This window comes from Dermacentor variabilis, chromosome 9 (genome assembly GCF_050947875.1).
Source record: "Dermacentor variabilis isolate Ectoservices chromosome 9, ASM5094787v1, whole genome shotgun sequence".
NCBI lineage: Eukaryota > Metazoa > Arthropoda > Arachnida > Ixodida > Ixodidae > Dermacentor > Dermacentor variabilis.
Genome location: NC_134576.1, coordinates 136,276,099 through 136,300,825, shown reverse-complemented (window position 1 = coordinate 136,300,825; position 24,727 = coordinate 136,276,099). Strand labels below are relative to the sequence as shown.

Below are 24,727 nucleotides of genomic sequence, written 5' to 3'. Positions count from 1 at the left end.
TCGCGGCCGTTGTAAACAGAGAAAAGCGATGCCGTTCGCAGCGGCGGGTCCCGGCCGCTCTTTGTGAATCAGAGGTGCTGACGCCACACATAAGGTGTACCATAGTCAACAATAGATGACGTCACTCCAATTTTTTATTTCCGTCATTTTCTCGCTTACAGAAGCTCTGTTTTCATTAATAATGAAGAATTCGTTATTACAGAGGCATAATCGTCCATTCTAGCTCGATTTAATATTTGCCTCTGCCAATTTACACGATAATGCTTCTGGGACCACATAGTATTTAATGGCCGATCGGTCATGCAGATCTAAACGTGAGGATAATAAGGATTTTCTTTCGCGAATCTATAAGCAGAATTGTTCAAATGTATGGATTGCGAGAACTGGAACGAGGCTGGCTTCCTAAGTTAGGAGGGCTGATTTACATGCCAGATTTTTACAGCGATATGGCTATAGGATCTTGCGGATCACGTCCGCGCGTAGACCAACCATTTTTTCATACGTGGGCCGATCCCGAAGATAGCGCAATACCTGGCCGACCCGTGGCGGAGGTGCAGTTAATTCGCCATCAATGGGCCCACATGCACAGCTTCGCTGGTCATCCTTCCTCAGACAGCGGAAGGGCACAGAGTTTTTTTTTTTTTTTAATTTCTTCTCACCTCAGTCCTTGCTGGGCTGGTGTGTTTGTGCAGTTTATATCTGTGCAAATTGAGTAAAGTCAATAAAGAAAAAGAGATCGCGGCCTAGTGGTTAGACGACAGAGCTGCTGTGCTCCACGGCAGAAATTCAACTCCACCACCGGTTACAGATTATTCTTATTCTTTAGCGCGACGGCGTTAAGGGCCCTGTGTCGCAGAATATCCGGCGTCAGCGTCCCGTGTCGGTGTCCGGCGTCGGCACCGGGCTTCATTTCGGCAAAATAGAGATGCTTTAGAATTCGGGACCCAAGACTATGGGTCCCCAAGCCGCGTTGCGTAGGCTGCTTTTGGGTTTAGCGGAGCAGCAGAGTTTGAGAATTGGGTCAAACGGAGACAGCGTTGGGTCGAGAGCTCAGGACGTTGCAATGGGAAGAATAAAAAGGCACTTGAAAGCGAAAAAAAAGAAGAAAAGCTTTTCTTACAAGTGAAAAAAAAAATTTATTTTTGAGCAAAAAGGGTATGCAATAAGATGTAATCAACGTAATTACTGTGAGTACTACGACCTGAGTATGCTGTTTTAAGGCCCAAGACGGCTTGAGGACCCACGCTAGTTGTCGATTTTTGAGTCTTGGGGCAACGCGAACGCAAGACTGGCTTTGATTCTGCGCATGCGCACTTGCGGCCCACAATTTTCTTTCTAGAAAATTCTAGAACTTTCTAATTACTTTCGAACCGCCCATACCCAGGCCCTCCATGTGGCGCAAGGAAGTTACTCAAGTAATTGAATTTCTCAAGCTAATACGTAAAAAAAGTTAAATACAACATATACACAACCCACAGAAATGATAGCGCCGGATTGTAATTTGACTATACGAGAAAACATAATTCTGTTACGCGAAAACTCGAATAAACCTTTTTTTTTCAAGCGTTTATACCATGCATAGACCGGCCACGGCGTTTGCAATTTGCGCGCGCCGGCGCGTATCTTAGGGGCTACGGAACGGCGCGCCCGGTTCTTTGAAATACCCCAATATGGCGTTCGCCTTCAACGCCTCGCGGCCCGCGCAAGAGGCCGCCCTTGTACCAGAAACCCCGCCTTCGTGCATAACTTTCGTGGCTAGCGTTTCCCGGTAAACATTACCGTTGCATACGCTCCAGTTGACGGGAAGCGTAAGAAGCAGTCAGGGATCTTTGAATGCTACCGTGTTCCACTCTTAAAGGCGAAGCTTAAGCGTCCTCAAAATTTTTTTTAAAGCGAGACGAGACAGCAACCTGTAAAGTACCAAGAATGAAGTAAAGAATGCCTCGCATTAAAAAAGGGAAGAAAAGAAAATATACGAGGCTTGAAGTTTTAAATTTCGTAATTTCACGTCAAAAATATCACAATTCTCTGAGCTGTAGCAATATGCGAGATCATCTAAAGCAGACAAATACGATTCATTAGTCTTCAGCCTACAGCAAATCATTACGATGCTTACATGGATTTTCGAATGTCTTGCAAATTAACGGAATACTAATGAGCTGTGTATAATGAACCAATTCTGTCCACTTTTGGCGCTCCAACAGGTGCGACTGAGAATTGTAATAGTATATTGCTCAGTTGCACAATGTTAAAGTTGATGCTGCATCTTTTATTTTTAATTTTCCAGTATTCATGTATGTTTACAAGTATGTGCACCGCCACCCAGGCCCCACCTCCACCAAAACGCGACGTACATCAAGAGTAGGCAAAATTTACATAATATGCAGAGAAGCCACAGCCAAAATGGCAGAATGACAAGAAACACAAACGTGCTTTTCCGATAGTCATCTTCCGTCGTCCTGCAGAGCGCCTTCTTCAGAATACGGGAATGGCCCGTAACAATATCGACATCCTAAATAAAACATTTAGACACGAATGGTTCATTTGTTTAAACGCCTCAATCTTTTCGCAATAAGCAATGACGATCATTGTCGATTGAAAATGTCCTTAGAGTCCATAGATCATATTGAAAAATTGATATGCCGGAGTTTTTTTTTTTTCATTTTCAGTTGATGTAAAATATCCGATTGTTAAGTTCACCAACCACGATGAGCAGTTGATCTGTTTGGGTACATTATTGCGTCTCACTGAGTGACCTGGATTCAAAACGTACCCACAGCGAGAGTTCGCAGTTTTCTTAAGTTGTTGTCAACTTATGTCCCTGCCACGCATTAATCGTTGAATAGCTCAGTTTTCATCCAGGAAGAGGGAATCTGTATTTGTTCGTGCATTGCTCCTATTTCATGTCACAGTTATGTGGCTCGACGGGACTAAACGACACTCGAAATTTCTCAAGGGTATGCCTGTTACATGTTTTAAAGCGAATATCTTTCTTTGCCTTTTTAGCCCATTTCCATGGTTGGTCGGTGGTTGAACACGGCAAGGAAAATATTTCGTTCGTTCGTTCGTTCCTTCGTTCGTGCTGTTCTCTTACATTTACAATCATCCACGATGGTTTCTGCGCCTTTTATACAAGTAGACGACTTTTAGTGCTTTTAAACTGTGACAATCTGCACTTAGGCAGTAATTCCGCTCGTGTTTTATGAGCTGGGCATTAAGTGGCACTCATTTTTATGAGCTACTCCTACGTTTGTGGGCATAAAGACTGATTTACATATTAAAATAATTTGAACATTACATTTTTAATTACGTGACGCTAATTTGGTATATTATGAGAAGCCAATAAAGACACCAAGGAAAACATAGGGGAAGTTACTTGTACTTACTGATTGAATTAAATAAATGATAAAGTAATGTCAATGAAAGTGGATGGAAAAACCCCTTGCCGCAGGTGGCGAAAGGTCCCACGTTATCGCATTAACCAAGTGAGCTACTGCGGCGCGATATCGCCATCCACTTTCTTGGGTACTTATGTGTTACTACTAGAACCTTGGGTGTGTTAGCCAGCGCCGCCACTCACAAACCTTGGCGGCGAATGTGGAACATCTTTTCTGCCACAGGCGTCAGGAGTACGTGATCTTTCTGGGTGAAAGCAACTGGTCGTTAAACCCGCACATGCTACTTGAAGGCAGCAATGTTGCCGGATTCGAGAGCCTCGTTATGTATAATAACAAGAAAGGAGGTTACCCGAGGGGTCCCTCGGTTAACCCTTTTTTTCTCGTACCTCATTAGGTAGCACATTTATAAGAGATTCTAGTTTATTTTACAAAAATTGGACGTGACTGTTATTTCAGAGCAGGGAAAGCTAAAAAAATAAATTATGCTGTTAGTGCTCTTTTGTTGTTTATGCAGAAGACATCAACAAACATTATTGCTGTTTTGACCAATGATGCCGCCCTAACATGACGTGTATGAACGGAGTAATATGAAAGTGCTCCAATAATCCAGCACCTCCAATATGACAGCCGTCTGTGCACCGAAGATTAAATAACTCGTAAAGCTGGTTTAATTTCCTTCTAGAAATTCGTTGCCTCTGCCAGACAGCGTCGAATTTCTTTGTGGCATCTTTGAGCATCATCATCATCTTTGAGCAATTGACCGTAATTGGGACCTTGAAGGAATGCAGTAAACCTTATACCACACATTTATTTCTTATTGCTCAGCACACAAACGATGTCCAAATTAAGCGAATGTTAGAATGTGGGGACAGGGCGACAGTGACCACTCAAAATACCGAGAACTTGATGGATGTAGTAAAGATGAGCGCGTACGGCACCTGAACATGCAAGGAAATGATGCATGCATTTACGATGTGCTTCTGAACACCCCCTTAAAAGTATGCAAGAAGCGCGTCCATAATATCCACGAGCTTCGCTTTCTCACTCTTCGGAACTACAATTTCTCTGGCCAAGACGTTCGCCTGACCAAGCCGGTTGTGTGCCTCCACGCGGACGCTGTACGGCGAAGACCTGGGCAGGCCACGCAGGACGTGCCTGTCCTGCGTCCAGTCTTTGACGTCATGCGAGCTCCATGCGGCATCGGGAAGGTCGTGCTGCTTCCAGGACACCCTGTAGAAGAATCCCGGTGCATTGTGATCGATGGGTGCCATGGGCATCCAAGATACGACGAGGTCATCAAAAAAGTTCCACCGGCCTGTGACGGAATCAGGATTCTTGAATGGCACGCTTTCGGGGGTCACGCACGTCGTTGCCGATGGCTCAGAGGGTGCCGAAGGTCCGACCTTATTGCGAGCCACCACCCGGAAAGTGTAGTTGGCCCAAGGACTCAGCGCCAGTCGAAAACTGGTGTCCGACGCAGGAATCACCGGAGCGATGTCCTCCCACGAGTTCGGAGTGACACTGTACTGGACTGAGTACGACAGGATGGACGCCCGGTTGTCGCCTCGGGGTGTCCACTCTACGAGAGCCATGACCGCTTCGCATTCCACGCGAAGTATCTCCGGAGGATTGGGGACATCTGTGTGAACGAAAAAGAAAAGACGTGACAAACTTTTTACAGGTGTGCGTGTGCGCACAAGAAGAGGCGGTGCCTCGATCTTGCCGGTATAACCTGACTTATTTATTATTATTGGAATAATTTGGTATTATTGGCATTTTTGTTTCACCAAGTGCACAATGAAGTAAGATTGTAACGCGAGTAGAGGGCGGGGAGAGGAGGGGAGGGGGGTCTGCGATAGCGAAACGATTTTTGAGGTTTGAGGTACAAGGAGCTATTTCAAGACGAAGGTTTTTCAGGAAGATGTAAATTTGAAGTGCACAGCAATGGCCAAATAAAGGAAGCCACAGTCTAGTGTCAATGTTTCGACTAGAGGACTTGTCCGAGTGCTTGACGAAGCCGCCGAGACGTTGTTGGTTATAGGCTGAAGATTCTCTTTTTTGGATGTTGTTGATCACCATACAAAATTTTTGCGTACAGCGCGCAGGAGAGCACATTGCTGCCCGCATATCCTGCCCGTATTACGGTTAACCAAACCTAATCGGTAAAATAAATTTGCTACAAGAATGCGCAGGAGCTATGGAAGAAAGTTTGGAATATTTCAAGAAATATTGGGAATTTTTATTCGTTAGAAAGAGATTGTCGGCGTATTAGTAAGCATCACTGAAGGGTGCCTGGGTGGGTAACTTAGATTGCTGAGAAATCTTCAATCTAATAATATCCGCATATGTTTAGGGGAATGACTAGATATAGGGATAATTTTGAGACTTTTAGGTTCTTGCACCTTGTTAGGCTATCTATGCAGATTAATTTACTAAATAATGACCAACTTAAACAATGATGTCCAACATGGGCACGAAGGTATTGTTGGGCTCCTCGAGACGGCCTGATTTTTCACTCGAAGAGGGCATTATTTCATTCCTCACAAAAACTTGTGGCTGCTTCCGAAGTGTGACCACAAAAATCAGAAGTGCGATTGGAACCTGTCGTTTCCTTTGCAAGCATTTATGTTTGTTACTGCTGGTGACAAACGATTGAAGCGTGCTTTTAACAACAACAAAATTCTATACTTAAATTGCTTTTAGACTTCTTTTTGCTTGCTTAGGGTTATCGTCGAAATACGTGTTTCACTGAGAAAGACAATGAACCGAAGCCCAATTTCTTCGTAATAATGTTGATGCTCGATTACTTCGCTGGAATCATAGAAGTCTAGTCGTGGGCTAATGCAGTCTGCAATAATATGGCAAAACTTGCTTCGAGAGTACAAAATAAATTCAAGCGTCTGCTGCCGCTTTATTTTCCATGACAACAATATATACATTCACAAATAAGCGATACACAAGATATGCCCCATGGCTAGGCGTATACAGATTACGTATATGCCCTACGATTAAGTGTGAAGAATGTATACCGCGCGCTGCTGCCATGTCTGTGTTAAACTATTATAAATAGAGGGTTCGGGATTGAATAAATTTTGTTGACCATGGTTCAAAGCACTGGCGGACAACAGCATTAGTGCTTAAACTGCAAATATAACTATTATTTAACGAAATATCGCTAATTATATTCTTAATAGGGGACTTTCGGGGGAAGGTAACATCAAACTGAGCACATTACACGGAGCACAACACTTCTTGAAAAACCCCTATGCACATGTTTCAAGTGTTATAAACCTGGGGCGAAATGCATTGCTGCGTCAATTACATTATCTGCACTGTGCTATAACGCAGTACAGAGAACTATTAACTGGAACGGAAATGCGTATAGCCGCACATTTTCAGTTTTTATTCAAATTCATGCTAGCCTGAAAGTTTCTATCAAACCTTATGCTTTGATATATGCTTTATATTTCATAACTTATTTATTGGTAGTTTGTTTCTTATTTATTTACTGCTGCCATTAGAAACCAGTACGAAAACTAATTAGTGGACTTTCATTAAAATGTTGTGTAATCAGATTTTGCTGTTAATAAATTGTGTGGACATTTGTCACGCAGATTATGAAGTCCGGGGCTGTTATAGAGCATGATCAGCAAGAATGATTATTTCGTTTTAAATTCCTCAGTTTTAACAATCTGAAACAGTTAGCCCAGAAAGATGCGGTAAGTTCTCACACACAGTCATTTACCGGGTTAACCCTGCTTGTAACATCATCACCACCGCCACTACCACAATCACTACCGGCTTTACTGTAATGTTTAGGTGTTCAGAAAAAAAGTTCTGTACACATTCGCCTCTACACCTTCGCCAACACTGGCCATTCTTACCAAGAGTTCCTGTCCACACCTCCTCGATCTGCGAATGCTTCTGGTACTTGCCATCGACGACAACGATGCGCACTTCGTAGGAGGCGTGTTTGTCCAGGCCCATGACCAGGATGCTGTCTTCATGCTCCGCAACCGTGGTGTTCTCCCACGCCTGGTCACCCTTGCGGCGGTACTGGACGTAGAAGTCGCTGCCAGGGTGTCCGGTCACGGGCGGCAACCATGTCACCTGTACGTCACATTCCTTCGCGTCACCTCAGGTCCGTTGCCATGGCATTTGTCACTTCGGTGCCAACAGTAATTATTCTTATTACTTCCGAGGTCTTTCATGCAATCACATGCATTGGTATTATGCAATACTGTGCCAACAATATGCATCATTTATGGGGAATGTTCTTTCATTATTGTTAAAATAAACGATTTCATGTTATATATAATTCTGCTCGTAATGTCCATTGCACATTAGAGTTTTATTATTAGTATCTTTTATAGACTTGAATTGTGGTTTGGTAGCCTGTGCTGAAGTTGTTTCACTTGAAATTCAAGTGAGGTAAAAAAAAATATCTTTCAGATGTGTAACAGTACATTGGTGCGGCCAAAACCAATTGGGGCTATGCTAACTACTGGATCGTAATATGCGGCCTTAGTTCTCGTCACGTAAAATAGGCATCGTGACGCCCACTGTACGCCGCTGAATGTCCGAGAAATTTGTGAATATAGTCTGTACAACCGTACAACTTTCGGTTATACGGTTATACACAAAGAGGAAATAAAATAGTAAGCTTTTTTCGTTGATCCCGCTGAACATAAACTTTTGAAACCGACTGTATGTTCCCTTACGTTTACAGTAGCTGAAAGGATGAACGCTCTTTTAAGCATACGCCGAGACAAGTTATTCGATATATTAATTGTTAATAATATTTTGACTAACAAGCGAAATATTACAAAACTGACTTATCTTGCACTTTTACTTGTAAACCTCGAATAAAACGTCTTAAGGTAATTTCAGTGCCGCAAGAAAGTTTCCGACAGCAAATAGATATAGTTAGTTATTAGGAATTAGTTTAGTGAAAATATCACACTTAATTATCAAATTCTTTGCCTCCATGTCTTAGTTGTTTCACCTATGGGACCGTAGAGTTCGCTGCATCTTTGATTGCTTTCCACAGCTGTAAGTAGTAATGCGTAGCATTTCTCTACTTTTTAAGCAGGAAATCCTTATATAATGGGCTCCATGCGAAGATCTCGAGGTGTGAAAATTTTCCCTTACAATCTCACCGATATCGCAAAGCATCCCGAAACACAAAGGGCGCTCGTCAGAAAGGACAAAATGACGCCAGCACCTCATAATTGAACCGAGGCACCAAATCATGGTGAAAAATCAGATGAATAAGGAATGGAAATAAACTTTCCTAATAAAGGATGAGCCGCCCCCTATAGCCTCAAGCTTCAAATTCTATAATTTTGTGCTCCGACAAAAGCTATCAACGCCGGCTTGTATTCTGGAGACGTGCCAGCGAAGTGTTCTGAGCTTAACTGGAGAGAGGCGAGCCGCCCGTGGAAACTGGGAAGCGATAAATTTTGTAGAAACACGGAAACGCTAGTTGCCACTATCAAAACAGTAGGCAGTGGACTTACCAGAAGTGGGAAAGAAAGAAAGGAGATCGACGACAGAAAATCAAAGCAAGTGTCACCGGTTTAGCATGGTTACTTCTGTGTACATTCAAGGTCCATGGATACTTCTGCGCCTTTCGTGAGACATGCATGGCTACTTCTGTGCCAGCTCTGCCTTTGAAATTACCAGGGCTGTTATTACAGAGCAACCAACCCGAACATGCAGTAAGCGGCTGCCATACCCGCACATTTGCGCGTTGGTCTTCGTCGTCTGGCACGTAGACCCAGATGAAGTCGGCTGCGTCAGGGAGGTTCTCGGACTCATCCGGCGTTCTCAGCTCGATGAAGTATGGCTTTCCTTGGCCCGCATACGTCGACGCTTGAATAGTGATGCGGTATTTGGAGCGCGGCTTGAGACCCGCGAGCTTGGCACGCAACTTCTGCGGGTCGCTCACAGGTGGCCGACGTTCGGTCTTGGGTCCCAGCATGCTGCCGCGTGCCTCTTCGTAGTAGATGCGGTAGCCCGTAAGTAAGCCGTTGGGCTCCGAGGGCGGCTTCCACGTGAGGTACACGGCTGTTGACCCGATAGGTATGCCCTCGAACGAAGCTACCGGCCCCGGGACGCCCTCCGGTGCCGTGAACTCGATGGTGTCCGATGGCGGCCCGTTGTATATGTTGTTGAACGCCAAGATGCGGACTACGTTGCGTGAAAAGGGCCGGAACAGGCTGACAATGGCAGTATTTTCGTTGGCCGGAATTACCATCTCCCGCAGCCTTTCCATGCCCTCGTCGGGTGTCCACGTTTGGATTTTGTAGCCGCGGAATTGACCCCGCACAGACTCGGAGCTCACGGGGCTCCAAGTAAACGCGGCGGTGCTGGGGCCGATCACTTCCGTCAGAGTGAAGTCATGGGGCGCCGCCAACGGCACATTCTCGCCCGAATATCCGATGACTTCCATGGGGGCAGTGTTTGCTTGGCCGAGCCGGTTGTACGCCTCGACCTTGATTCGGTATGGCTTGAACGTAGGTTGATCGGGGACGACGAGTCGGTTCTGCTTCCAGTCCTCGATGACGCGTTCACTCCACGTGGCGCCGGGGATGTCGTGGCGCTTCCAGAGTATCTTGTAGAAGAATCCCGGTGCATTGTGCTCTATGGGGGGCATGGGCGTCCAGGTGACGACCAGGTTGTCGAAGCGTTCCCCGCGTCCCATGACATGGTCGGGGTTCTTGTACGGTACGTCTTCAGGAGTCGTGCATGTCGTTGATGCTTCTGAAGGCAGCGAGGTCCCGACTTTGTTGCGAGCGACTACACGAAAGGAGTAGTTAGCCCAAGGAGTCACGGACAGCACGAACTTGTTTTCAGTGGGAGGTATGATAACAAAGGCATCTTCCCACATGTCAGGGTTGAAGGAGGTGTTATATTGAATGGAGTATTGCAAGATAGGGGCCCGGTTATCGCCGGTGGGCTTCCATTCCAGAAGAACATCACGATTGTGGCACTCGACTTGAAGCACCTGTGGCGGATTTGGCACATCTGCAGGGAAATGGAAAATGAAATACGATAAGCCATAGCGGAAGCTGCTGTTGCAAGAGTAATAGGGTACTGTGGCCCACCAGTCGGCTCATACGCCGAGGCTGGGTTTACGGCATAGGTGACGCGAAGCTAAATCTAAAGAATTGTGCGAAAAAGAAAAAAATAATTCTAAAAATAATTCTGAGGCTTCGCATACCAAAATCACGATCTGATTATGAGGGCACGCCGTAGCGGGGGACTTCGGAATAATTGTGACGTACTTTTAATGTGCACGCAATGCTGTATGAACGAGCGTTTTTGCATTCCGCTCCCATCATAATGCGGCCGCTGCATCTAAGAACCTGACCTGCGACCCCGATCGTGCTCAGCACTACTACACCATAACTTCTAAGCCACCAAGGCGAGTACAGCTATTTCTTTTTCACTCGAGGACTACAGAGTCATTACTGTGACAAACCAGCTTAAATGCAAGAAAATACTTGCCACTCCGAGGCGACCACTGACATAAAAAAATACTTAAACTTCACCGGTAATAAGTGACATTTTCCCGCCAAATAAACGAAAATATCGTTCAAAAATAATTTAATAGTATAGTGATCTAATGCTCACAACCAGTGTCCCTTCAAATACCAATCATATGTTTCGACTAATCGCGGGGGCAATTAGATTAACACTATCAATCGTGAGGCCGACTAACTGAATTGTCGAATTATTCGCTCTCACGCTGTGACCTGTTAGCCGCCTTGTTAGCTTAGATGGTAGAGCGACCGCCCCGGAAATGCGTTGGTCCCGGGTTCGATCCTAGAACCAAGACAAATGTTTAAACTGCGATAACCGCACGGGTTTTCTTTAGCTTCGTGTCTCAAAACTGGTGGATACGATTTTCCTTTTTATGAATCTTCGTGCGTATATATATATATATATATATATATATATATATATATATATATATATATATATATATATATATATATATATATCCACCGACATAGCCGCCGAGATACTGATTAACCAAGCAGGAAGCAGTAGTCATGCCCAATCCGGTAATTTAAGCAAAGAATCCTTCGCTGTTCAGTTCGAATGACCGCCACGATACTGCCTCTGCAGCATGTTGACCGAGAGGAAGGCGCCCCAACAAAGTCGGGACCACTCTCCGTGGACAGGGCCAACCTTACACACAGTACATCGGCACTCTGCGATGATGTCACATTGTATATATATTACGGTGTGAAATTTGTAAAGAATGCCGCCGGCTTAGAAAACTATCCCTCATGTCTTGAACTGTTCGCAGAACCACGGTTATCTGCAAATGACAATCGTTTGCTCAACCATGCATACAGCACATTAACTGTTGATCGCTGATGACTGATGGATTAAGGTAACGCATGTTAACCCAATAGACTGTTTGACCGCCAACATGAATGCACTAGAAAAGTGGGCACTCACCCTGAACGATAAGTGTAGCCATTGCGCGGTCACTATCGACTTCGGTGCGTGCCACACAAGTATAGACACCCGAGTCGAGCTTGGTGGTTCGTGTGATGATCAGCGAGTTGTCATGCAGTTGAACCACGCGTGGGTCGGCCTCAAGGTCCACAGGCTGGTCATTGAACAACCATCCGACAGACAGCTCCAGAGTTGGATCCGCTACGGCGTTGCAACGGAAGGTCGCGGCTTTGCCAGCTGCCACCTGTGAGAAGGGTAGATCAGCAACCGTAATTACGTGGCCGTATAGCTTGAGCAGAGGCTGACGCCCAAAAAAAAAAATTCCGGAAGAACCCGTCTGATGACTTCTGTCCACCTTTAATTCGTTTGGCATACAGTCAATGTAACGGCAGGCCGTATTGCTGAAGGCACCTTTATTCAGAACCTGCAGTCGTCATTCAGAAACTTTCATTGCTTCGGTTATATGCGACACACACTGTCTCCTAGACTGGCCGAGTTTGCTATGACACTCGCTCGCTGGAGCCGGTTGTGACTATGACATGACGACAGAATGACGAAGTAGGAATGACGTCGGTGGAACGATGAAGGCGGTATGACAAATACATGACGACAACAGAACGACTATTCTGAAATTATGACGGTATAACGACGACAGCGTGACGACGGCGGCATAAGGACAATGGGATGAAGGTAGTACGACGACAATGGCGGGACAACGGCATGTGGATGACGGTATGACGAGAATGATTTGACAAAGCTGAAATGATGATGATGGAACGGTCACGACGATGGCATGACAACGAACGCATGACGACTATGGCATGACAATGGCGTGGCATAATAACCAATAAATGACGACAACGTGAGTACGATGGAATAACGAAGAAGGAATGACGTCGATGGAACGGCGGTGTGACGAAGACGGTGAAGCTGCTGGCTGCTGCTACAAGCAAACAAACCCTTCACGCTGTTTGCTAGAGCCCTGCGCAGCGGCTTAGGGCGGTGATAATGAATACGACTGAAGTGCAACAAGTAATAATAATAATAACAGAAGAAAGCAAGACGGCCGGGGCTGCTTGCACCCCCCCCCCCATAGAGTTTCACGTAATAATTACTATAGAGGGAATTCTGGCGCTAGTGTCTACGAGAGCTGCAATGAGGGTACGTGGGCGGGTGGAAGTACATCGATTTGCCTAAGATTCGTCCTTCTGGCTTCAGACGACTTCGTGATTTTGTAAGCTAATCATTTTCAACAACAAACTGCGTAATAAATAACCACATATCCATTATTAAAATTGTCCCACGGCAAAAATTTGAACACAGGACCTCTAGCACAGAAACCCGACATTGAAAACATTACACCACGGGCGCATGCATCGACAAGCGACATAAAACGCTCTTATGAATTTATCGCGGGCAAGCGAGCGCCTTGAGACACTTGGCGCGTTTCGATTTGGCCACCTCGACAAGCTGAATCGTCGCAATCAGTAGCGATTGTGCGTGTTCGCAGCATCTTCTGCATGTCGAAGAGTATACATTGCTCTGAAATTTACGACAGTGTTAATACCTATAAACCTAATAAACAAAGCCACAAGAACGTCTGAATCCACAAGCACAAAGATCAGACAAATCCATGTACTTCCCATCATTCCCATTGTGACTAAACGATTGCAGCGCCAGAGTTTCCTCTAGTAATTATTGTAGGAAATTCTATGGCTTTCTAGTAGCCGCAGCCAACAAACCCTTTTGAGAGCGCTAGTGTCGCTCGAGCAAAACGCGTGGGCCCGCTTATACCTTGCATTCTATTTCGAATTTTGCGGCAGACGTTTCAAACGCGCAAAAAATAACTCGGGGAAATGTAGCGAGCTAAAAACTGTTGAATATGACGTTGTTGAATGCGGTGCACAGTTAGAAAAGCGAGGTTATGCAATTGGACAAGTAGGTAATTATTAATGTAGCCAATTAATTTTGACTAATAATCTGATCAAAGATAAAAGAAAAATTCAACAGTGTGCGCAAGGCAACTGCTAAAAAAATCTAATTGGTCGCACCACCGCATCCCGTAGCATTAGTTTTTAAATAGCTTGGACCGCGTTAGCCGGGGCACACGGTATGCTCCCCTGTTGTGCCTTCCTTTTCCCTTCGTCGCTAGCGCCGGAGTTCACTTCATGGACACAACGCCCGCTTTTCGTTTCCTTCAGTGCCATCCACACTGCAATCCGCCGCCTCCCTAACATGTATGGCATGGCACGTAATGACGTCACATGACATGAATGACATGGCATGCGTCACATAAAATAAATGACATTAAATGTTTGTCATGACAAGCATGACATGAACATGAATGCTATGACACGTATGACAGGATACGAAAGTCATGGCCTGTCACGACATAAATGACATGACAAAGTTGACATGTATGCATGACAGGAATACCATGGAACGTCATGAAATGACATGAATGACGTGCACGACCCCGAGCAGATACTTAGTGGCCCAAGCTAATGCATGACATGACACGAATAAAATGATATACCGCATAGCTTTGAGCAACTCTGTTCCCTTTGGAAGCGTTTATGGGGACACTAAGCAAAGACAGCCCTCTACTCCCGTCGCCCTACCATTGTGCGGGAGCTGCGGTATATATAGAGAAACGTTCGCTGGTTCGCGCGCTCAACACAAACGGCACTTAAGTATCCTCACTAAGCTAACTACATGCCTTGAAGCGCATCATTCATTAAATAAAATGAATAGCATTCTAGAAGCATCCGGTTAATCGCTTACGTTGACAATCATCGTCAATATTTCTGCACAATTATTTTTACACGAGACGTTCACGTCAACCCTACACGTGGTCCTTTTCAGCATTGCCACCCTGCTCTCACGCTAAACGAAGTTTAAAAACACACTCAATTAAAATATTGCGTCGATCTGCATTGAAAGATTAGGCTACCGCAATAACGAATTTGTCATTCGTAGCGAAAAAAAAAAAACAGCTTCCGTAAGCGACAAAGTGTCGAAAATAAGAACCACAAGTTTTAGACTATGGTACCTCTCATACTACGTTAGCTATAGCTGATTCAGAGAATGTGGCAAAAAGGGATGTCACGCTGATATTACGTCGGCTCATCCGTTTTGGCTTCTAAATGATTTTGAATGAGGGTGCATCAGTGGGACCTTCAGTGGAAATTTTCTGAGCAAGAAAGAAAGTCATACTTTTGCATACAGAAAACGGTGATAGGCTTCAATACCACTAATATATCGATCTAACTGATGTCCATATTTTCCCTCAGTATCTAATTCACATGCGCATCTAACAGTGCCGGCTAGCTAGTACTAAAAAAAAAAAAAAAGGAGACGAATCAGTCACCTCGTAGTCTTGCGGTGGCTGGGTAATGCGCGTCTTGTGCTTGACCTCTAGCGATCCAGAGGCCGCAGCAACACGAGATTTGTGGCTCGCGTAGCACGTGTATTCCCCCTGATCCGTGAATCTGAGGCCATCAATCTGCAGGTCCCCGGAGTCGAGGATGCGGTAGCGGTCTCCGGTCACCTCCTGCGATTCCTTCATCCACTTCACTTCGGGTCGCGGATTCTTTGAAACACGACACCGCATCGTCGCCCTCGACATCACCACACCGAGCGTCAGCGGTTCAGGCGGTTCCTCGATGAGTGGAGTTTCTTGTGAAGAGCACAATCAGGAGCATAGCATGTCAAACAATCCCAACAACAATCACACAATAGAAAACAAATGATGGAAACAGAAAGAAATACATAAATAGAGAAGGGAATAAACAGAAACCACAAATGAAAGCGATGAAATGTCGTTCTAGGCTAATTTGAAATGAATTTCTCTGCCTTTCGTAATTGCACTGATCATCGGCACTTTTACGCTAACATTAAGATTATCCTTTTGGTGCAGCTATTGTTAAAAACAGAATAGAGGCTAACAAGCAATTTTATATATATATATATATATATATATATATATATATATATATATATATATATATATATATATATATATATATATATATATATATATATATATATATATATATTGTGCAGGCCAGTGAAGGCTGGGTAAACTCCAAGGCAACAAGAAAGCTTTTTTTATAGGTTTGCGTCACCTCGCTATAGTTTAGCTATTCAGTTTGATGTGCATCACGTCAGAAGCAGTGTGACTGAAGAAAATTGCTTGTTATACCATTTCGTATACTACATTAACACAGTTTACAATATTACTGTGAACATCTCGATCGAGCAGCATGTCGCCCCATATGACAAGGCTATAGCTTCAGCACTAACTAAAATGCGTACCTCTACAACGCCCACGAACTGTGCTTAGTCCGCTGTGCACGAAAGACGCTGCTTGGTTCGAAAACATGTTTACACTGTGACTACAATTGAAACAAGCGAACCTAACAAGAAATATTAACTCTTACAAAGCAAGCTTGAAAAACAATATGCAGAAAATATAAAAGAAATTACGCGAAGTTGATGAAAAAACTCATTGCCTTTCCACTCTGTGAACAAAGATGACCAGCGAAGCTGTGTATGTGGGCCCCTTAATGACAAACTGCACCTCCGCCGCGGGTCGGCACGGCATTGCACTATCTTCGGTATTGGCCCACGTATGGGGAGTGCTTAATGCCTGCTTCACCTCCCGCGGCGTAGGTGAAGCAGGCGTTAAGCATTCCCCATACGTGAGCCGATACCGAAGATAGTGCAACACCGGCCGAATCCGCGGCGGAGGTGAAGCAGGCGTTAAGCACTCGCCATAACTGGGCCGATTCCGAAGGTAGTGCAATGCTGGGCCGACCCGCGGCGGAGGTGAAGCAGGCGTTAAGCCCTCCCCATACCTGGGCCGATTATGAAGTAAGTGCAATGCTAGGCCGACCCGCGGCGGGGGTGAAGCAGGCGTTAAGCACTCCCCATACGTGGGCCGATCCCAAAGATAGTGCAACGCCTGGCGGACCCGCGGCGTAGTTGAAGCAGGCGTTAAGCACTCCCCAGACGTGGGCCTATCCCAAAGATAGTGCAATGCCGGGCCGACCCGCGGCGGAGGTGCAGTTTGTCATTAAGGGGCTTACATACACACCTTCGTTGGTTATCCTTCTTCACAGAGTGGAAGGCCACTGAGTTTTTTTGTTTTTTTTTGGGGGGGGGGGGTTGCTTACGACACGAAAATTTCCTTGGAGGGTAGAGGTATACAGGTTCACTGTAAGAGAATATGGGGCGGATGTGAGCAACCTTTAACAGCTACAATGCTGCTCGGATATAGGTCGCAGGTTCTGGGCTTCACCAGTTCGAGGACGGGCTCAATGCTTGACTACGACTGGGGTACACAACTTGTGGGCGACGGCGGACGAGACGGTACTAATGATGAAGAAAACGGAGACACCACAAGAATAATAAGAGGGAGCAGTGACATGGGGAGGGAAATGGTTGGCGTGGCCGAGAAGGTTCTTGGTGCCCGACGACATTAGGCCTTGACAGTTGTTAACAGCGAAACAATAAAGGGACCAGAATGAGAAGATAGAAATAAATGAACAAGAAGGGAATAAGTTAAAGTGGGCGTCCATTTTGTTACCCTATATGCTGGATGCAGCGGGAAGGGTACACAAGACAAGGCAGAAAACGAACATGTGGAAAGAAAAGTGTCCACGCACGCGCGATGAAATGCCTGACAGCGATCACTCTCTGTCACACAACCCCGATGCGTAAAGATACACACGGCAGTGTTTTAAAGCGAAGCTTTCTTTGCTTACCCTCCCAGGTTTGGCGTGGCTGCTGCTGGGTCGATCGGTACATGCGCAGACACACTGAATAGTATATAAGAAGCTTGTACGTGCGCGCAAAGTCTAGTGCCACAAAACTGGTTTATGCAACCCGTTATGCTGGCTCTGTTCTGCGCAATAAATAACATAAATTCCGGCGTAAAACATGTACGTATAATGTCGCCTCACGGGTATCTCTAAAGCACACCGACCTCTTGAAGAAATAGCGCTTTAGTGCACAACGGGTTATTCGATGTACTTGATTTTCTTTGACTTAGCCATTTGGTTGTGCCACTGGGTGTGTGTCCGTTCTTTCGCGATCCTCCAGAATGGGCATGTGCAACTGTGGCACAAGAGGCACAAAACGCTTAAAGTGTGGCAAGATATGTCGTACATCTCGGTGGTTGAGTGACTGACGACCGCGATCGCCATTCACGACCAACAGTTCCATTTTATTGGTCTCAAATGCTTAAGCACGTCGCTATCGACGCCCCAGACTGAGGACATCGGTACTGTTTTGTACAATGAAGTGAATTCTCTCTCTTCCTCTCTCTCTCTGTACACATACATTTCATCACCATTATTCCTTCAACAAGCGCCACACATCACCTTCGTTTTCGTCGCATCGTTGCGTAGACATCTCACAGGTTGCATGCGGCTGGTGTGGAGTTTTCATTTAGGCATGCATAGCGGATGGACGGTGTAGATCGCGTGAGATTAACGTCGCCACCTTTGTGGCTGATATACATAAACATCGCGCTAACTTGGCCTGCTAGGTACGTACGTAAGCGAAGAAACAGCGCTTTTGAACAGCGGGGAGGTAGAGACGACAGACACGAGTGCTCTTGTCTGTCGCCTCTGCCTCGCCGCCGTTCAAAAGCGCCGTTTCTTTGCTTGAACGTGAACATCGCATGAGTTTTCATGCTGCATAGAATTAAGGTGAGTACGCATCGCACAGAATTAAGGTGAACTGTACGCACCGCCGTTAGTTGCATAGGATATAATACACTCCACTTGATTAAAGCCTCGCTTCGCATGGATGCCAACATCTGCGTTGGATCTGCCTAATTTTCTTAATAACAGAAAATTTCTTAATTATGTCAGAATAAACACGAGGATGACATATATGTTATACAGCGGCGGCGTTAGAAATGCGTATTGTCAGAAGGCGGCGAGGAGGTGGGGCGGTGTTGCGTGGATACTGACCCTTCACCTACAGACCCTTCACCTTCACCTACGGAAGCCCTTTGCCAGCGCGATCAAAATGTTGTCACTCGAAACGGCATTCAAATATCAGATAGCACACACTCCTTAAAAGCTGCAGGTCAAGCAAATAAAAGAAGTTAGTGCTCACCGGCAACATTGAGGAAGAAGTTACGAAAGGCATATCCGTGGATGTTGGAGGCATTGCACTGGTAGACAGCTGTGTCAGTCTTTGTTAGCGGCTCGATAATGAGCGAGGATACATCGACACCATGTCTAATGTGGTTGTTGCGCTCCGTCATCTCGATGGGTACGCCGTTCATAAACCACCGAAGCTCGGGCTCCGGCACGCCCAATGCCGAACAATTGAAGGTGGCACTCCCTCCTTCAGCTGCGATAGTGTCGTTCGGCGCTTGCAACCAGAATGGTTCTGCCTCCACCTTGACTTGCATGGCGTGCGTATGGACCACGCCTACTCCGTTGCTGGCTTCGCACTCGTAGGTGCCTTCGTCCTCGAAGCTTATCGAGCGGAGTTGCAGCGTCCTAGCGTGGTTGGAATAAGATACGCGTTGCGACGACAGATCCCTTCCCTGCTTCTTCCACAAAATCTGCGGCACTGGTGTGCCGCCATATACGCAGTGAAGTTCGAGCTGGCGGCCCCTCAGTGCTACGATTTCGGTGGGCGACACGTACTGCTTAATGGGGGGTTGCTCTGCTTTCCCAGTTCCTGGCGTTGACTCCACCTTCAGCAGGATCTTGTTGCCCAGCCTGTACTCGCTCCGGAAGAGTGAGGTCGCGCTGCAGGCGTAGACGGCATCGGGTATCGCGTCGTCAATCTCGACGTTCGAGAAGTGCAAAGCACCCTCGGGATCCACTGCTATGCGGGAAGAGTTGAGCGTCCGAAGAGCCCCGTTCGCGTGCTGGATAACCCAGAAAACCTTCGGCCGCGGGTATCCCGTTGGAGGGTCGCAGCGGAGCGTCAGCGGGTCGCCCTCTCGGACGCGCACCTCCTTCGGTGGCTCTTCGGTGAACTGGCCAAGCTCGGCCTTGCGCAGTGAGACAGGGTCGGACACCGCCGTGCCGTGCGGGTTGGTGGCGAGGCACTGGTACAGCCCTTCATCCGCATCGTTGGGGCTGCTGAAGACGAGAGAACCACGGCGGGGCTGCTGTGAAATGCGGTCCGATTGCGAAGCGTGGTCCAACCTTTCGCCGTTCTTCGTCCATTCGTAAGTGGGCTCGGGTTCTCCCGTGGCCTCGCACTCCAGGACGAAGGGCTTCTCCGTCTCGTCCGGAGATTGGGCCACTTGAAAGAGTTGCTCGCGCGCTGGTTGCTTCACCAGGGTGGGCGGAAAGATCAGAGCCCCAGTCGATGCCGTTGCAGCAAGCAGGAGGATTGCCAGATGTTGCAGCAGCAACGGCGCGGGTGGGAGTGACATTCCTGCATGCAGCATCGCGTTTTTTGTTTGAAATGCCTAAAAAGAAGCCCGATCCGTCGAAGTGAGCTTTTTTTAAGCACGGGTTTTGGTTTTCACGTTCTACAGCGATACGCGCACCGCAGATTCGCATGCCTTTGGTTGCTATGCCGATATGTTTACATTGATGTGTGCATCATACATATTCATTGCGCTTTTTGATATATTATTACGTCTTTTCATTTTTGGTGCTTCTTGAGTAACGAATTTAATTTTGTCAGAGCCGGGCAGACGGCTTTGACATAGCCTGCCTCCCAGTGTTTCTACATATAAAGAATGGCATGGTCACATGTCAAGTGGTCACAAAACATATCTTATTTCATAGTAGCTATATTGTATTTTGCGGTTTTATATTGACGAGGATCGATCTTGGTCATCATAAGCCTACAAGCCTACTAAACATCCACGGCCTCTTCTACGAATCTCCAATTACCATATCCAGAGAGTTTCTGCGTATTCAGGGTGTCACAACCACGGTGGTCCCATCTATCGTGCACCAAGTTTAAAAATATGCAAATGCCACGTAGCAGGACCGAGCCAAGGTAACGTTTGCCGTCGCTTGGAGATAGATTTTTTTGCATTACGCCTAACTGCATATTTGGTACTAATTAATTGACTTCTCAAATATTATAATTTGATGAAAAGCGTCAATGAGAAAATTGTAGCGCAACATGAAAAACTCCCGATACAGCTTTCTTTTGCTCAATACGTGCTACATAAAAGTGTTTTTCCAGGCGTGAAAGAAGCCCGCGAGTACACGCAGTATTGCCACGCGACTGGCCGCTTGAGGCACTTTGCATCTATTCGTGGGATTTTTTTCACGCTCAGTAAAACACTTTATGTAGCACGTATTCAGCAAAAGAAAGCTGTATCAGTAGTTTTTCATGTTACTCTACAATTTTCTCATTGACGCTTTTCATCGAACTATAATGTTTTAGAAGTTGATTAACTAAGACTAATCATGCAATTAAGCGGAATGCAAAAAAAAATAATAATCTGAGTATCTCCAAGCGACAGCAAACACCATTACCTTGGTTCTGCCCAGCTACTTAGCATCTGCATATCTTTAAATCTTGGTGCATGATAGTTGAGACACCCCGTATCGCCAGACTTATAGCTTATAGCCTATAGCCAGATAGTTTCTTCCCATATTAATACCGGTGCCATACACAGCACTGTCGGATGCAGTCGAGCCCGATATTGATCGAATTTCTTGATTACGCCTTAGCGCCAGAGAAGAGAGCCGTCTAAGACAGATGCAGTCTTAGAAGGGAGCTTACGGCCTCTTATAGCCTATAGAGCTAGCTTACGGCCAGATCTTATCTTTGTAATGCAGATGTCACACGAGCACTGTGGGATGCGACCGAGCTAGGGTCTTTTGCGCAAGCTGCAGAAGGCAGCCAGTCGCGACCACCCGGGGTATAACACTTTAGATCTCGCGACGCTACGCTGTTACCAACGCACGCACGCACATCAGAGGCGTTACGGCGTTACGCTTTGACCCTCCCTCCCTCCCTCCCCCGCATAGCTAAAAAGAGAAAAAAAGAGGCGCGGGAGACGACCGTCCCTTGGAGAACAGGGAGCGGAGGGCGTAAATAGAGTGCTTTGCCCCTGTGCACCCTATCATGTTACTCTCTTATCGCCAAGGCTTTGAAAAGGAGGGCAACTCGAATCAGCGCCCGGTCAAATAACTTATCCCGCTATGCTAAGTCTTAGAGACCGGGGCCGTATTTTATACAAATAGATTCTGATTGTTTTCGACCGTTGTCACTGCCCTGGAGATAGCTCGGTCGGTGCCCCATCGCAATCATTTTTTTGTCGTTTATTTACTGCGACAGTACGTGAATTTTGGCTATTTGTTGTCGGAATCGGCCCATTGGTGCGGCCATTGGTGTTGTCAGCGGCCATTGGTGGTAAAACAGGAATTGAAAGTGTGACGGAAAATTTCAAAATAAGCGATAAGGCTTTGCGCCTACGCGAAAATGCGGAAATCAGCCTCCGAGTCTGTTTGGAAGACCCTGCTGTCAGTTGATTTAAGGGCTTTAACCTGGTAGTTTTCAGTTTTTACAAAAATACCATTTGTTCTCTCTCTCTCTCTCTTTAGTGCAAGAGCTTTGCTGGATGAGCACTTATTGTCGACTGTGAGGTGTTCGTTGATATGAACAGGATTACCTGTACCACCAGAAAAGCCAATCTGGGAGCATCGAAGACGAGCTTTGCGACCGTTGCGAATAAATTCATTCTTATTCTCACGTGAACAAAAACGAACAATGACGTTCTTGTCAGACGTCTTGCTAAACACGGTGAACTATGTCAATGTCCCCATAAAAAGTCGGGCACTTAATTGCACCGGCATCCTTTTTCAAAATTGCAGAGCAGTCCTCTCCCTGTAATGACGGAATGCCTTTTATTTCAATGTTATTCATCCTTGCTGCATTCCTCCATGTCGGCGATTCTCTTTTTTTTTTCTTTTTATTTACGATGATCGATTCTGAGAAGTTAACGCTTTGTTAGTGCACACGAGTTTACTAAATGTCGCTGCGAAGGCGTCATACTGTTCGCTCACAAAACGCACGCTTTCAGTTAGAGAAGCAAGGTTGCCCATTCCCTGATCATCAAACAAGCGAAGCAAGCTTATTGTTTATCGGTGATTCCAGATGGTCAATTTTTTTAGTGAGTTCAGCGTTGGCGGGCATCGTAGAAGACAATCCGGAATCGAGAGAGACACTTGTGAGGAGCAGCCTCAACAGCAATATAACAAAGGATACAGCGGAAAGTTAAGAAAAAGAAAACCAACCAGCAGTATATATAGCAGAAGCTTAGAATGCGTCCTCCTCAGTAGGAGCTGCTGTTCAGAAGTGAAGCCGGTGCCGCGATGGTCCTCCGTATGCGCCCTTCCAGACCAACAAGCGCAGGCGCCGTAGGTCGCCGGGGAAAACCAGAGTCCGCTTGCCGTGTCTGCGCAGCACCCTGGGAGGCGGCGCGCAGAATGAAGCCGTACGCAGGCCCTAGTGCGGAGGCACGCAGATATGGTCCGCCACGCCGACGACAGCAGGAATCACGAGATGGCAGCTGCAGTAGAAGTAGCGGATGCTTAGAATGCGTCCTCTTCAGTTGCAGCTGCTGCTCAGAACTGTTGCTCATTGACACTTTTCATCTAATTATAATATTTGAGATGTTTAATCAATGAAGACTTATTATCTAATTAGGCGCTATGAAAAAGAAATAACTTTAAATCTTGGTGCATTATAGTTGGGACACCATATATATATATATATATATATATATATATATGTTCAGAGTCAGAATGTCATATCGCTGGGCCACAGCGACGAGCACTAGGTCCAAATTGAACCTGGCAGGACGGCTGTAAGGCAATAGGGATAACTATGTCCATTTGCGTTAGAGCCTTTTTCTTCAGTGAGACTCTGAGTCCGCGTAGGTAGCTGGGCAAAGAAGAGCAAAAAGCTAAGCGAGTCGATTGGCATTCTAAACCTTAAAAACCGCTAAAAAGAAAAGCCTATAGTCTATATAGTGACTTCAACGTTATAACTTATGCATTAATTCGCTTCAAGAACATTTACTGCGGGAAAGAATGATGACTTTCGTAGACATTGGAAGATAGAATTTCCATGCATTCAGCTAAAAAAAAAGAAAGAAAATCTCCGTTGGAACAGCCACAACAAAGCAGTAGTGTCGCATGCGCGATATACACAGGGGAAAAAAAGAAGAAACGACACTTCGAAGTCTGTTCACAGCTCGCAGCAGCTAGAGGCGCTAGTCACTGCTTAGAATTTCTCTTTTCGAGCGTACTGCGCGTGAGAGTTGAAGAACGGGGTTCCCTTTCTTACTTTTCGGACGGTTTCCAGGTCAAGAAGGTTGTTCCTTGTTTTTCGATAACACCGGCGTCTTCCAGACCACTCTCAGAGCATGGTCTCGGCACGAATGAGCGAAAACATTTCGAAAGTTTATTTCTGGCTGGAGTACCTCGTCGTAGAAGGTCGAATGAAGCACGATATGCCGGCGAGAGCTCCCGGTTTGTTGCCGCAATGTCTTTGGGGGCGTTGATAAAGCGACGTCTTGCCACTAGTGCATCATTGCAAGAACAGAAAAACATAAAATTACGGACGAAGGCAGCGATGTAATGACCGGCAAAGAAACAGTTTCTAAGGGGGTGATATCTATAAAACAACGCGAGCATATACTAAATTATATTACTGAAGAGCTGGCTATCTTTAAAACACAAAAAGTTAGCCCAGTGGATAAGAAATGTAAGGAAAGGAAACAAAGGCAGAGAAGAAAGAACATCAAAGCAATAAAACTTCACACACAATTAAGCAAGCACTGTATAAGGTTTAGTTGAATGCTTGTTGGGTAATACTCAAGATTAAAGGCGCATAAA

At 45.9% G+C, this 24,727-nt stretch overlaps 1 protein-coding gene across 1 annotated transcript; it reads right to left on the bottom strand.

Moving 5' to 3' along the window:
* Nucleotides 1-4,186: 4,186 nt before the first annotated feature.
* LOC142557623 (neuroglian-like) lies at nucleotides 4,187-24,323 on the bottom strand. Its single transcript, XM_075669591.1, has 8 exons — nucleotides 24,177-24,323; nucleotides 23,123-23,397; nucleotides 19,005-20,291; nucleotides 15,244-15,551; nucleotides 11,874-12,117; nucleotides 9,136-10,427; nucleotides 7,283-7,508; nucleotides 4,187-5,037 (listed from the first exon to the last, which is right to left on the bottom strand). Exons 3-8 carry the CDS (start codon nucleotides 20,287-20,289, stop codon nucleotides 4,391-4,393), a joined length of 4,002 nt encoding a protein of 1,333 aa, XP_075525706.1. The 5' UTR covers nucleotides 20,290-20,291; nucleotides 23,123-23,397; nucleotides 24,177-24,323; the 3' UTR covers nucleotides 4,187-4,390.
* Nucleotides 24,324-24,727: the final 404 nt, after the last annotated feature.

Excerpts from the sequence above, each read along its gene's own strand:
- LOC142557623 (XM_075669591.1), bottom strand. The coding sequence starts at position 20,289 with ATGTCACTCCCACCCGCGCCGTTGCTGCTGCAACATCTGGCAATCCTC. Across the intron at positions 15,552-19,004 it reads CTTCTTCCTCAATGTTGCCG|AAACTCCACTCATCGAGGAA; the intron begins GTGAGCACTAAC and ends GCTCTTCACAAG. Across the intron at positions 7,509-9,135 it reads ACCAACGCGCAAATGTGCGG|GTGACATGGTTGCCGCCCGT; the intron begins GTATGGCAGCCG and ends TGTGACGTACAG.